This window comes from Microtus oregoni, unplaced genomic scaffold, assembly GCF_018167655.1.
Source record: "Microtus oregoni isolate MIOR12 unplaced genomic scaffold, Mior012 000036F_ref0000092, whole genome shotgun sequence".
NCBI lineage: Eukaryota > Metazoa > Chordata > Mammalia > Rodentia > Cricetidae > Microtus > Microtus oregoni.
In genome coordinates, this window is record NW_024543095.1 from 14,105,075 (window position 1) to 14,117,798 (window position 12,724).

General features: G+C 40.4%; 1 protein-coding gene across 6 annotated transcripts in view; it reads left to right on the forward strand.

Annotated features, from left to right (window-relative positions):
• The window catches only part of Eml4 (EMAP like 4), a 125,844-nt gene that overhangs the window by 93,045 nt on the left and 20,075 nt on the right, over positions 1 to 12,724 (forward strand). For all 6 annotated transcript variants that reach the window (XM_041630975.1, XM_041630976.1, XM_041630977.1 and 3 more), the window contains 8 exons: positions 805 to 915; positions 2,643 to 2,738; positions 5,228 to 5,362; positions 5,489 to 5,624; positions 8,069 to 8,220; positions 9,406 to 9,531; positions 9,612 to 9,743; positions 10,697 to 10,764. In XM_041630975.1, the coding sequence (XP_041486909.1) occupies positions 805 to 915; positions 2,643 to 2,738; positions 5,228 to 5,362; positions 5,489 to 5,624; positions 8,069 to 8,220; positions 9,406 to 9,531; positions 9,612 to 9,743; positions 10,697 to 10,764 (956 nt within the window). The remainder of the gene's footprint in view (positions 1 to 804; positions 916 to 2,642; positions 2,739 to 5,227; positions 5,363 to 5,488; positions 5,625 to 8,068; positions 8,221 to 9,405; positions 9,532 to 9,611; positions 9,744 to 10,696; positions 10,765 to 12,724) is intronic.

Genomic DNA, 12,724 nt, shown 5'->3' on the forward strand with positions numbered 1-12,724 from the left:
ATGCTGTGGTAGTGGTGCACATGTGTATGCTGTGGTAGTGGTGCACATGTATATGCTGTGGTAGTGGTGCACATGTGTATGCTGTGTGGTAGTGATGCACATGTGTATGCTGTGTGGTAGTGATGCACATGTATATGTTGTGGTAGTGGTGCACATGTATATGCTGTGGTAGTGGTGCACATGTGTATGCTGTGGTAGTGGTGCACATGTATATGCTGTGGTAGTGGTGCACATGTGTATGCTGTGGTAGTGATGCACATGTATATGCTGTGGTAGTGGTGCACATGTGTATTGTGTGGTAGTGGTGCACATGTATATGCTGTGGTAGTGGTGCACATGTGTATGCTGTGGGGTAGTGATGCACATGTGTATGCTGTGGTAGTGGTGCACATGTATATGCTGTGGTAGTGGTGCACATGTGTATGCTGTGGTAGTGGTGCACATGTATATGCTGTGGTAGTGGTGCACATGTATATGCTGTGGTAGTGGTGCACATGTGTATGCTGTGGTAGTGGTGTACATGTGTATGCTGTGGTAGTGGTGCACATGTGTATGCTGTGGTAGTGGTGCACATGTATATGCTGTGGTAGTGGTGCACATGTATATGCTGTGTGGTAGTGATGCACATGTGTATGCTGTGGTAGTGGTGCATATGTATATGCTGTGGTAGTGGTGCACATGTGTATGCTGTGGTAGTGATGCACATGTATATGCTGTGGTAGTGGTGCACATGTATATGCTGTGTGGAGTGATGCACATATCTGCACCCACTTGGACATGCTAGTTCTGTCTTGTGTTTTGCAGCCTCTGCAACCCCATGTCAGAGTGTGGGATTCAGTAAGCCTTTCCACACTACATGTCATTGGACTTGGAACTTTTGAGCGTGGAGTAGGATGCCTGGCTTTTTCAAAAGCAGTAAGTCACAGTTACTTTTTAAAAGTAAGCAGGCTAAGCCTGAGTTTGTTTTGTGTATGTATATAATCTTGTATTTGTCCAAAAACGAGATGCTAGTTATTTTCAGCATAGCTATTGTTATATAGCTAATATTGTAATCTAAGTACTAAATTTGATTTAGGTAGGATCAAGGTATTACATTTAAATTTAATGTGTCTGTCTTAGACAGTATTCTATTGCTGTGAAAAAACACCATGACCACAACAACTTTTATTTTAAAAAAGAATTTAATTGGGTCTTTCTTATAGTTTCAGAGGTTTAGTTCAGTCTACAAGACAAGGCACACAGACAGGCATGGTAGCCAAGAGTTCTACATCTGGTTTCTCAGACAGGGAAAAGAAAGAGACCCTGGGCTTTCCTGGGCTTCTGAAACCTCAGAGTGCACCCCCAGTGACTCGCTTCCACCACCAAAGCCACACCTCCTAATCCTTTCAAATAGTGACTAAGCATTCAAATCTGTGAGTCTCTGGGGGTCGTCCTTATTTAAACCACCACATTGTCTTTGTCCTGAGATAGAATACCAGTGTATGGTGGAAATGGGTAGAAGAACATAGGCATAGTGTTGTACGGCTTGAGATAAACAATCAGATGTATTTTAATTTCAATTTGAGTCATAGGAAACGTCCATCTTATTAGGAAATTCAGACACAATGCTTTATTTCTATAAAATAATTTTTTTGGTGTTAACATGAGAGAAAAGCGACAACCAGAAGTTTGTATTCCTTAGCATTCACAAATTATCTTAGTTCTGAATTGATGATACTGTTACTTTAATTTTGTGTATAGTGAGTTGGAGAAATGGCTTAGTGGTTAAGGCACTTGCTGCTCTTGCAGAGGACCTGTGTTCAGTCCCCAGAACCCACATGATGGCTCACAACCATCTGTAACTCCAGTTCCAACAGATTCAACACCATCTACTGGCCTCAGCAGGTCCCATATATTCATGCAGTGTGTACACACACACACACACACACACACACACACACATATACAGGCAAAACACATTTAAAAAGTCTTTTTTTTAATTGTGTATAGTGATGCCATTTAAGCTTCAAGGGTTTATTATGAGAAGGAAGTAAGATATTGCTCATCTGAGCATTTAACTTCCTTGAATTAGTGGTTACATTTATAAAGTATGTAAGAAACCTGTATTTTCACAGTCATATTTTAAATTTTTAAATACTACATTTTCCTGAGCTTCATTTCTACTTCAGAATGTATTTAGCTATTCATAGTTTCCCTTCAGTTTTTACCTGTAGTCACCAGCTGTATTCTGACCTACAGGGATTTTTGGGGACATGAAAAAAAGAGACATTAGTAAAGCAGAACATTTAATTGAATTTTCCAGCTTTACTTGTTTGAAGGCACTGAAGTCTGACAGGTCAGGAGAAGAGAATCTAACAGAACAAAACAGGCTAGCAGCAACTGTTGTCATGGGTTTGGTGTCACTGTTAAAATCCTAAGACTAGTTAGAATGGCCCATCCTCTTCAGCTTTCCTTAATTCTAACAGTCAAACACTACTCTCGCTTTAGTGGTTTTAACACATGAGTTACTGTGTTTCTAAAAAAGCATAATTTTTTATAAATAGTACATTCAGTTGTGTCTCAATAGTTTAAGAAATTTTTTCATGATCTCACTATTAGTAGTTTTAATAATGACATTTCTATTCACATTTACTTTTATTTAGGATTCAGGTGTTCATTTATGCGTTATTGATGACTCCAATGAACATATGCTTACTGTATGGGACTGGCAGAAAAAGTCAAAAGTAGCAGAAATAAAGGTAAATCAAAATGAATTGTGGATATTATCTTTTAGAGTCCATTAGTTGACAGGTATTTGAATTTATAGTATATGTGTATCCAGATTATAAGAATAAATTCACAGTTCATATTTATCAGTTTTTCAATTTGGCAGGTATCTGTGATAATGACACTACAGTGATATAAAACAAAATAGTCCACTTGGAACAGGTTCATATTTCAGAAAACATCATGCTACTGAAATATCAAAGTAGACAGACAGATGTCCATGAGCACCTGCTTGGCTATTGCCTTTTTAATGGACTTGACATGTCAATCAGCCTCTAAGGCTTTCTCAATTTACAGGAAAGTTTTACTTAAGAACATGCTTGATATGACGGAAGCCATATATAAACATACAAGGTTTTGTGTGATGATTCTAGGAAGTGCTAGAGCAATTAGAGGGAATGTAGCATTTATAAGTGCTGTAGAATAGCACAATCCCATTGTGTGGCTCAGGCTGGCTTGTAAGAAGCTTGTAAGTTAGCATCACAGCTGCATTTACATGGGTCAGAAATGTTAATTTAAGAGTACAGAATGACTTTGATAAGTCCTTAAAGAAGAATGTTTTCAAGGTTGATGCGATGGCTCAGCAGGTAGAACTGGTCCTGCTCTTGTAGAGGACCTGAGATCAACTCCTAGCACCCACATCAGCTACCACCTTATGACTCCAGCTTTGGGGAGATTAAGCCCGTGGGCACCTATACTTAGGTGGACATACCCACACAGAGACATACATAATTTAAAAGTTAAAAAAGGAAGAATATACATTTTGCTTCAGCTCCTTGTATCTTTAGTTGAGATTACTTTGTATAAATTTCAAGTTTTCAGCCTTTTGCTTTAAAATCTGGGGTTTTGTTGTCTCATATATATATTGTACTTGAATATGGCTGTCAGAAAACTTTGAAAAACATATAACTGAAGGTATAGATGATCTTTCAGCTATTACCATTTTATATAATTTACATCACTGAAGTGTAGGGAAATGGCAGCAAATTGAAATAGGTGACTTTTTCTCTTTTGTGGTAAGGTCTACCAGGTGAGAGCAGGTTTCTTCTGGCCATGCCTGTGTCACCTTTCTAGAATATGTTGCTAGTACAGAACTCCATTGCAGACCCTCCACTGAGGGCATTACTGTCTGCCTGAAGATACTACACTATGTACCTCCAGCCTAGACTTCCCAGACATCGTATATGATGGCCCCACCCAATATTGCCTCCCCCAGAGTTTCATTCTTGTCTTGTCCCCTCCTTTCTCATCCAGATTCCCCAAAGTCTCCTAAATGTCCATTTCCAGAATAGCTGATTGCAAAGCAAGTAAAACTTGACTTCCAGGTCAAGTTTAGGGCAGAAAGGAAAGCCTTCCAGAGAAGAACCAAGGCATTTTGCCAGGAATGACTTGGTTCTAGGGCTATATCCCTGGCTTCCTCTCCACTGTCTTCCTCCCTGGGTATTGACCTTATGGCTTTCTAATGGGGCTCTCTCTGTTTAAGTCATTAAAGACCTGAGGCCTGGTAATAGCTTTGTACTTTGTATGAGTTAAAGTTCAATGTGGAGTTCCTGCTGGGTGGGCATGTTGGTAGAACCATTTTGGAAAACTATTTTGCCTCTTAAGGCTGAGCATAGGCCTACTTGCTGACACAACCTGATTTTTCCAGAGTATAATCCCAACATAAATAGACTGATAATTCACTAGAATGCAGATTGCAGTGCTGTTTGCAATAGCTAAAAGAAAAAAAAAAGTGAAACTACCCTGATCCCAGTTAGCAAGCAATGTGGTCCTTTTTTTTTTTTTTTTTTTACTTTTTATTTTTACTTTTCCTCCTTTCCAAGGAATAGTACAGCATTTAGACTGACCATGACTGGATCTCACAAATATATTATTGAAAAATACTGTAAACATGAAAGGAGTACACTGCTTGCAGTTCCATTTACACCGCTCCTCTGCTTGAGGAGAGGCTAGGTGACTAGAAAGGGATCTGCTCTGTGTTGGCTCTGTTCTTGTGAGCTTTAGGACAGTACACTTTACTCTTGCATCTTACACTTGTAGTGTGCTTTCCCAAACATATAAGAAGTATGCTATTATTCTTATAAATAAACATAAGAATTGATATAATAGTGTAAGGATGGCAAATTTAAGCCTTGATTCTAGAAGTCTGTCGTTAAAATATTTTTGTTACGAAGCCAGGTAGGTGATGGTGGTGCACACCTTTAATCCTAGCACTAGGGAGGCAGAGGCAGGCAGATCTCTGAGTTCAAGACCAGCCTGGTCTACAGAACGAGTTCCAGGATAGCCAGGGCTACACAGAGAAAAACCCTGACTTAGGGTGTGGGGGATTTAGGGAAATATATCTTAGAAGAAAAGGCATTTCCTAAAATATTTTCCCTGTCTTTGTAAGGAGCTATGGTTGAATTTTGATAGCAGTAAGGATATATGTTCTTCTAAAAGTGTCATTTTTTTATTTTCACAGACGACAAATGAAGTTGTTTTAGCTGTGGAATTCCACCCAACAGATGCAAATACTATAATTACATGTGGTAAATCTCATATTTTTTTCTGGACCTGGAGTGGCAATTCACTAACAAGAAAACAGGGAATTTTTGGGGTAAGGATCACAATGTTGTAACATCACTGGATGTGTGTGTGTATATGATGCTAATTTTTTTTATTGTTGGGTAAACATAAAATCACTATGCCAAAGAGAAAACTGAAAATTCTTATTTTCTTGTAGAAATATGAAAAACCAAAATTCATTCAGTGTTTAGCATTCTTGGGGAATGGAGATGTTCTCACTGGAGACTCAGGTGGAATCATCCTTATCTGGAGCAAAACTACCGTAGAGCCCCCACCTGGGAAAGGACCTAAAGGTATATTATTCTCGTGTTAAACGCGCTGCATAGTTCATGCCTTGTGCTGTGGCAGGTCATGTGTCCGCCGTCCTGTCCCACCCTGTCCCTTACCCGGCCAGGAGAGAAAGTCTGAACTGGAATCATGTGAGCATTACCAACATTCCTGTTATTTTTAATATTCTTCATAAGATACTTTCTAATGTGCTTGTTTATTATACATATATAATCTACATATAAACAACAGACAACCTTGATTTTGCTTTACTATGGTCTCCATGGGGAACCATGAAACTCTCCACCTATTTTTTATGGGTTGTTGTTGTTGTTGTTGTTGTTGTTGTTGTTGGAGGAGGACAGGGTCTCACTGTGTAGCTCTTGACTGTCCTGGAATTCACGGAGATCCACTGCCTCTGCCTCTGCCTCCTAAGTGTAGGGAGTAAAAGTACGCACCATCATGCCTGGCTATTTTGGTAATACCTTTCTCTGTGTGTGTGTGTGTGCATGCGTGTTTCAAAACAGTGTTTCTCTGTGTAGCCCTGGCTGTCCTGGAATTCATTCTAGACTAGGCTGGTCTTCAAGTCAAAAGATCCACCTGCCTCTGCCTCCTGAGTGCTAGAATTAAAGGTGTGAGCCACCACATCTGACTATTTTTGTAATTTCTTATGTGCTACTTTCAGACTGCACAAACAAGGAAGGAGACTTAAATGTGCAGCTGCTCGCAGTGTTCATGCTCTCTTCCTTTCTCTGTTGATGACCTAAAGGCAATCAGCAGTGCTCAGAAAAGTCACATTTTTTTAGGTGTCCTGTCTCTCCTGGGTACCTAGATGCAATCAGAGTAAGTAAGTAAGATAAGATAAGTAAATCGTGAGGACAGGCATCCACTGAACATGTCGTGAAGTTAGTTTAGGTGGAGGCAATTGATTGAGTAGACAGGCCTGGCCTTTCTCTGTGCCAGTGTGCCATCTCATCACATATTACCACGAATGCACTCACACTGAGAGGCCTTTTCAGAATCAGCTGTGACTGAAAATTTTTTAAGGCTGCCCAAACCTAGTTCATTTTCGCTAATTTTACAAACTTATTGACAGACTCAGTAGAAAAGTGAGTTAAAAATTATCTCAGTAAGAGTCTGGTCAGTGCACAGTTCACATGCATCAAGTGTGCTCCTCTAAAGAGTGTAAGGTTCACTGATCCAGATTTAGCACCTGTTGGCACCTCCCAGAAAGGAGCCTGCTCCAACTAGCAGCACGCTCATCTCTCTAGGTGTCTCTATTCCAGGTAATTTATTGAAATAATGTGAATTGTGTGGCTTTGTATAACTACGTTCTTTTTTGTTTGTTTATTTGGTTTTTTGTTTTTGTCTGTTTGTTTTTTGAGACAGGGTTTCTCTGTAGCTTTAGAGCCTGTCCTAGAACTCACTCTGTAGACCAGACTAGCCTCGAACTCACAGAAATCCGACTGCCTTTGCCTCCTGGGTACTGGGATTAAAGGCGCGCACTATTGTAAGAGAGGAGGGCCCTTTGTTTGTCCTGGCTGCCCATGTTTTGCTTATCCATTCATCAGCTGGTATACAATTTTAGAAAATAAATGGTTTTAAAACTTTCATCCCCTTTTCTCACAAGATCTATGGCTATTTGTTGACTTCAGCCATGTTTAAACAAGGCTCTGGCTGCCATTGTGAACCTGGTAACTAATTCTCGAAGGCATTGTCTTCCAAAAGCTCTCCTCCTGCCTCACTAGCCTCACTTGATTGACAGAGGCCTCAGAGTAAGCGTCATGGGCCCGGGTCAGGGTTGGGTGACATCATTTCTTCTCTAGCTTCCTATTTCTCAACAGATTAAAAGGAGTGATTAGATTATTAGTGCAGTTTTTTCTCTCCAAACTGTTTCCTGCTGAATGGGGGCATCGTTAATTAGTGGAAGACTTGGGTCCTGCCTGGTCACAGCTTTATTATTAGCTGGTATTATGTATGTATAACTCTCATACTTCTGCCCTTACTCTGCAGTCAGAAGAATGGCACCACCCTAATATTTCACAACACTATCGTAAGAGATGACAGTGAAGTTTGCAGCTACATTCTGTAAGAAAATAATTTTTAGACTCCATAAGTATCCACGTAAATGTGAAGGATTATTTTCAGCCTTAACCTTCTCTCCCTGCTGTGATTCAGTAACTTGCTGAGAATTGGTTTTTGATTATGAAGCTATGGGCGTTCTGAGTATTCATCCTGTAGCTCTGCTGAAGCTTTTTCCAGAAAGACACTAAAGTTTAATGTCTTGTTATGCCAGGCACTGGTGGTGCACGCCTTTAATCCCAGCACTTAGGAAACAGAGGCAGGCGGATCTCTGTGAGTTTGGGTCTGTCTGATCCACAGCACTAGTTCAGGGCAGCTAGGGCTGTTAGACAGAGAAACCCTATCAAGTGTTATTACTGTCGTTCTTATTTTCCCATTACCATATTAGGTGTCTATCAGATCAGCAGACAAATCAAAGCTCATGATGGCAGTGTATTTACACTTTGTCAGATGCGGAATGGAATGCTATTAACTGGAGGAGGAAAGGACAGAAAAATAATTCTGTGGGATCATGATCTCAACCCTGAAAGAGATATCGAGGTAAGACTGGCAATGGAACACTAAAATCTTTAAGTAGTAAAGCTTCTCCTTGTGCATTTTGTCCCATTTTGAGATAGCTTTTCTGAGAAACTGATACAGTCCTTACCATTCCTTCCCCTCTCCCAGAGGAGAGAGTTTGTTATGTCACAGAGTAATCTGTTTCAAACAAAATAATTTGGAGTTTTTGAGGGCTTTCATTGTTTATTTTGCAGTGCAAGAAATTGAACTCAGGGCCTGACACAGGCTAGGCAAACACTATGAGCAGAGGCATTTGGTGCCCCTTCATGAAGATATGCACCGTTTCAGAGTCATTCTGTGAGATCATTATAGTCATTGGTGTAAAAACCACTGTTATATCACATAGAGTAGACGTGAAATGGATCTCACAAATAGGCCTATGGATGGCCTTTAAAATACAATGCGGTCATCCTTTCACATCTGTAGGGGAGCAGTTTCTGATCTCCCCACGGAATCCAGGCATTGTGCGTACTCAGGTCCCTTAGGTAATGCCGTCAAGTGTTTTGTGTACTTGAACTTTAGTTACCTGTATGTTGCTTACCATATCTGATACAATATGAATGCTGTCAGAATGTTTTCCTGAGTGGTACAGGAAGTAATGATGGAGGGTGGTGCATATTCAGTACAGACAGGTTTTTTTTCCACTCTGGTATTTTCAATCCATAGTTGATTGAATCCTTGGACTGTGACCCTACAGATAAAAAGACCAACTGTGTTTTTGATTTACTAAGATTTTTCTATTTTGGTCATTTTGACAATCAAGAATGAATACCCAGAAGAACATAAAGCAAAACTTAGGCTATCTTCTTTACAAGCTTCAGTAGAGCTTACTTGTCTCCCCACACTTCTAACCCTTAACTCTTGGAATCATATGGAATATAAATTAAATTTTACTGAGGTGAAATGAGATCAAGGTGAGAAACTGCAGGAGACCTTGTACTACAAAGATAATTACTATAAATGAGGCAAAGATGTTGATAATACAACTTCTGTATAATAAAATAATTGAACATTAAATTACAATATGATGAGACTTCCACATTGTTTCAGATTTAGTCTGTCTTTATTGCCCTATAACTGCATCCAGCTGTGAACACAGCACTACTCAGGTAGTAATGATCGCATGTTCCTCTGCTTACGGTAACTGCACACATTCATTTGTTCCAGGTTCCTGATCAGTATGGCACAATTCGAGCTGTTGCAGAAGGAAAGGCAGAACAATTTCTAGTAGGTACATCACGAAACTTTATTTTACGGGGAACGTTTAACGATGGCTTCCAAATAGAAGTGCAGGTAAGCTCTGCGGGGCCAGCGGTTTCTGTTATTTTTTGGTGACACCCACTGGTTCTTACAACAAGGTTTTTCATTTTCAGGGTCATACAGATGAACTCTGGGGCCTTGCAACACATCCCTTCAAAGATTTGCTCTTGACATGTGCTCAGGACAGGCAGGTGTGCATGTGGAACTCAGTGGAGCACAGGCTGGAGTGGACCAGGCTTGTGGATGTGAGTGGATAATTTCCCGTGCAAACTCCTCCCACTGGCAGTTGAAACAACAAAGGAAAAAAGGATTACGTATTGATTTAAACTTGTATTTGGCAAAGGCTTAGAGTAAGAGGGAAATGTTTGGTCTTAAGTTATAATGTGATTCTACATTGAAGAAGCAAGATAGCCATGTACACTCCCAATTTTTCTCTCAGTATCAGTGGTAAAAGTAGGATGATTTCATGTATTTGTGGAGCATTAATTATGAGATATTCGGGCCTCTGTGGTGTTGCACTTGGTTTCAGTAAATGCTGTAACAGACACTGTCTTCTTTATGAGTGATCTTATATTTTCTCCCTACTGAATCCCTTTCTAGCCTGAAAGAAATACGTGAGGGCTTTTTGTCTTTGGGGGTTCAGGGTTGAGACAGGTTTCTCTGTGTAGCCTTGGCTGTTCTGGACCTTGCTCTGTAGACCAGGCTGACCTCAAACCCATATCTCTGCCTCTGCCTCCCCATGCTAGGATTAAAGTCATGTGCTGCTATAAGCGGAGACTGCTCATTTGTTTCCCTTGGCTCTATGGAGTCGTTCTCCTATTCCCTCTGTCTTTGTCAGTGTTCTATTACTGTGAATAGACATCATGAACGTGGCAACTCTTAGAAAGAAAAACATTTACTTGGGACTGGGTTGCAGTTTCAGAGGTATAGTTGATTATCAACATGGTGGGACATGGTGCTGGAGGAACTGAGAGTTCTACATCTTGATCCACAGGCAATAGAGAGTAAATTGTGTCCCACACTGGGTATAGCTTGAGCTTATGAGACCCCCAAACCCACCCCACGGTGACACACTCCCTCCAATAAGCCCCCCCCCCCAATAGTGCCAATCCCTGTGGATCAAGCATTCAAACACATAAGTCTATGAGGGCGTACCTATTCAAACCACACCCTCAACAGCTGTCCTCTTCTCCTCTAGGAACCAGGACATTGTGCAGATTTTCATCCAAGTGGTACAGTGGTGGCCATCGGAACACACTCAGGCAGGTAGGGTGAACTGAGTGATCTGAACTTGTGGGCTGTTTGAGTTATTGTTAAGTGTTCTGAGTCTCATCTGGGAATTCATCTCCTATATAACACACTTACCTCTTGGTGTACTCAGTAACCCTTTACTGAACACTAAATTAAAGGTAAGGCTGGAGGGGCTTGAAAATCACCAAAACACAGTTTGAGTGAATAAAGGATGTATGGGGGTCAAGTATGCACTCACACATGGCCCTAGTTTTTTCATTGTTTTAATTGATTAGCTAGGAGATGGCTCAGCAGATAAGGTGCTTGCCACCAACTCATGAACGTTGCCTCTGGCTGCCACATGTATGCCATGGCACCTGCACTACCCTCCAGTCCGTCCTGTCATTGCTCCCCCCAGCCCACTGAAGTCACTTTCTAATATTTATGAAGCTGTGAAGTCACTCGGTCTTAGTGACTTAGATTAAAGTTAAGGCAATTATTACTTCCTGGAGTTGTGAGTAGAAAACACGTGACTGAGAGAACTGTAGTAAGTGACTACATATAGTGTTGGCAGTTAGTTTGTGGTGTCTGGTATGGAGCTGGAGACTACATAGAATCTAGGGCAGATGCAGTTTTCATTGTTCACTTTAGGTATAACTTTGTGTTAGGTTTCACAACTGTTTCTGTGCTTTTGATTCATGGACCTTCCATTTGTTCTTATTTTTTTCCTTTGGTCTGTGAACACTTAATTGTCTAAAAGTGAGAAGATACTATTATAGCCATTCAGATTATAATTGCTTCTCTTTTATTCCTGGGGAAAAGTCACATTCAGGGCTAAGAAACTTGTCCAAATTGTGCATGAGCCAGAAAAATGACTGGTAAAATGTTTAAAGATGTGTCTGGGTCCATTTATAGATTTCTTAATCATGTCACCAAGCAATAAATTCACTGGTGACTCGGAGTTATCAATCTGCATTAGTGCTGCATTAAGGAAAGAAATCAAAGCACTTCTCTTGGAGTGATGTAACCAGGAGTGAGCTTGATTGAGTCCTCTATTTCCGTCCCTGTGTCTGTCTTCTCTCTGTGGCTTATGGGTTCTGGCCAGCTGTAAACAGCCTATTATATGAGTCTGGATCTGTGTCCCTGTGCCTGCCTGATGTCTGTCTTGTCTGGTCCCTAACAAAGGGCTTTTGCTTTGTATGTATTGAGTAGCTCAGAAAGAACATGTCACTTGAGAAGGAATGAAGCATCAGTGCACATATTTATTGCTTAAGTTCACGTGCATCCTGTTTGCTGTTCTCAGCTAATGATTAGCATAACACACACACAGACACACATATGTTTTTCTGGGCTCAGCATGCGGAAAAGATCAAAGCTGTGCATTAGCTTAGATAGATTACATGGAAAGTCCAAGACAAGTTACATTGTTCTTTTAAAGGCAGCTTAAACAGGCTGACTAGGATAGCAGTATTAAGTCTTAAGTGACCTCAAGGTATGTTATTAACGCAGCTGTGAGGTCCAGCAATAATTCTAGTAAGAGATGTCTTGATAATATCTCCACATATAAGCTCAAGAGCAAATAAATTATCAGTGATAAAATTGTCATTTTAAAAGAGTATATCGTGTGTGTGATGCCTGGGGATTGAACCCAGGGCCTTGTGTGCTAGACAAATGCTCTACAACTGCCCAAAGACTGTATTGTATCATTTTTAAACGGGAAAAAATGAGTGCATAGCCATAAGTGGGCTTAATTACCACTGCTCAGCTTCATTGAGACATGATCTACCATAAAATTCACCTAAGTTTATTATCTAATGATTTTAGTACATACATAAAGCTGTGTAGCATAATTTCAGACTCTTTTCATTAGCCTAGAAAAAATTCTTTATTAAGAGATAGCAATTCCTTTAGACCCGCCTACTGGCCTTTTCAACTATAGGTAGCTAATCAACCTTTTCCTACAGGGTTGTCAGTTCTGGACACTTCATATGAATGG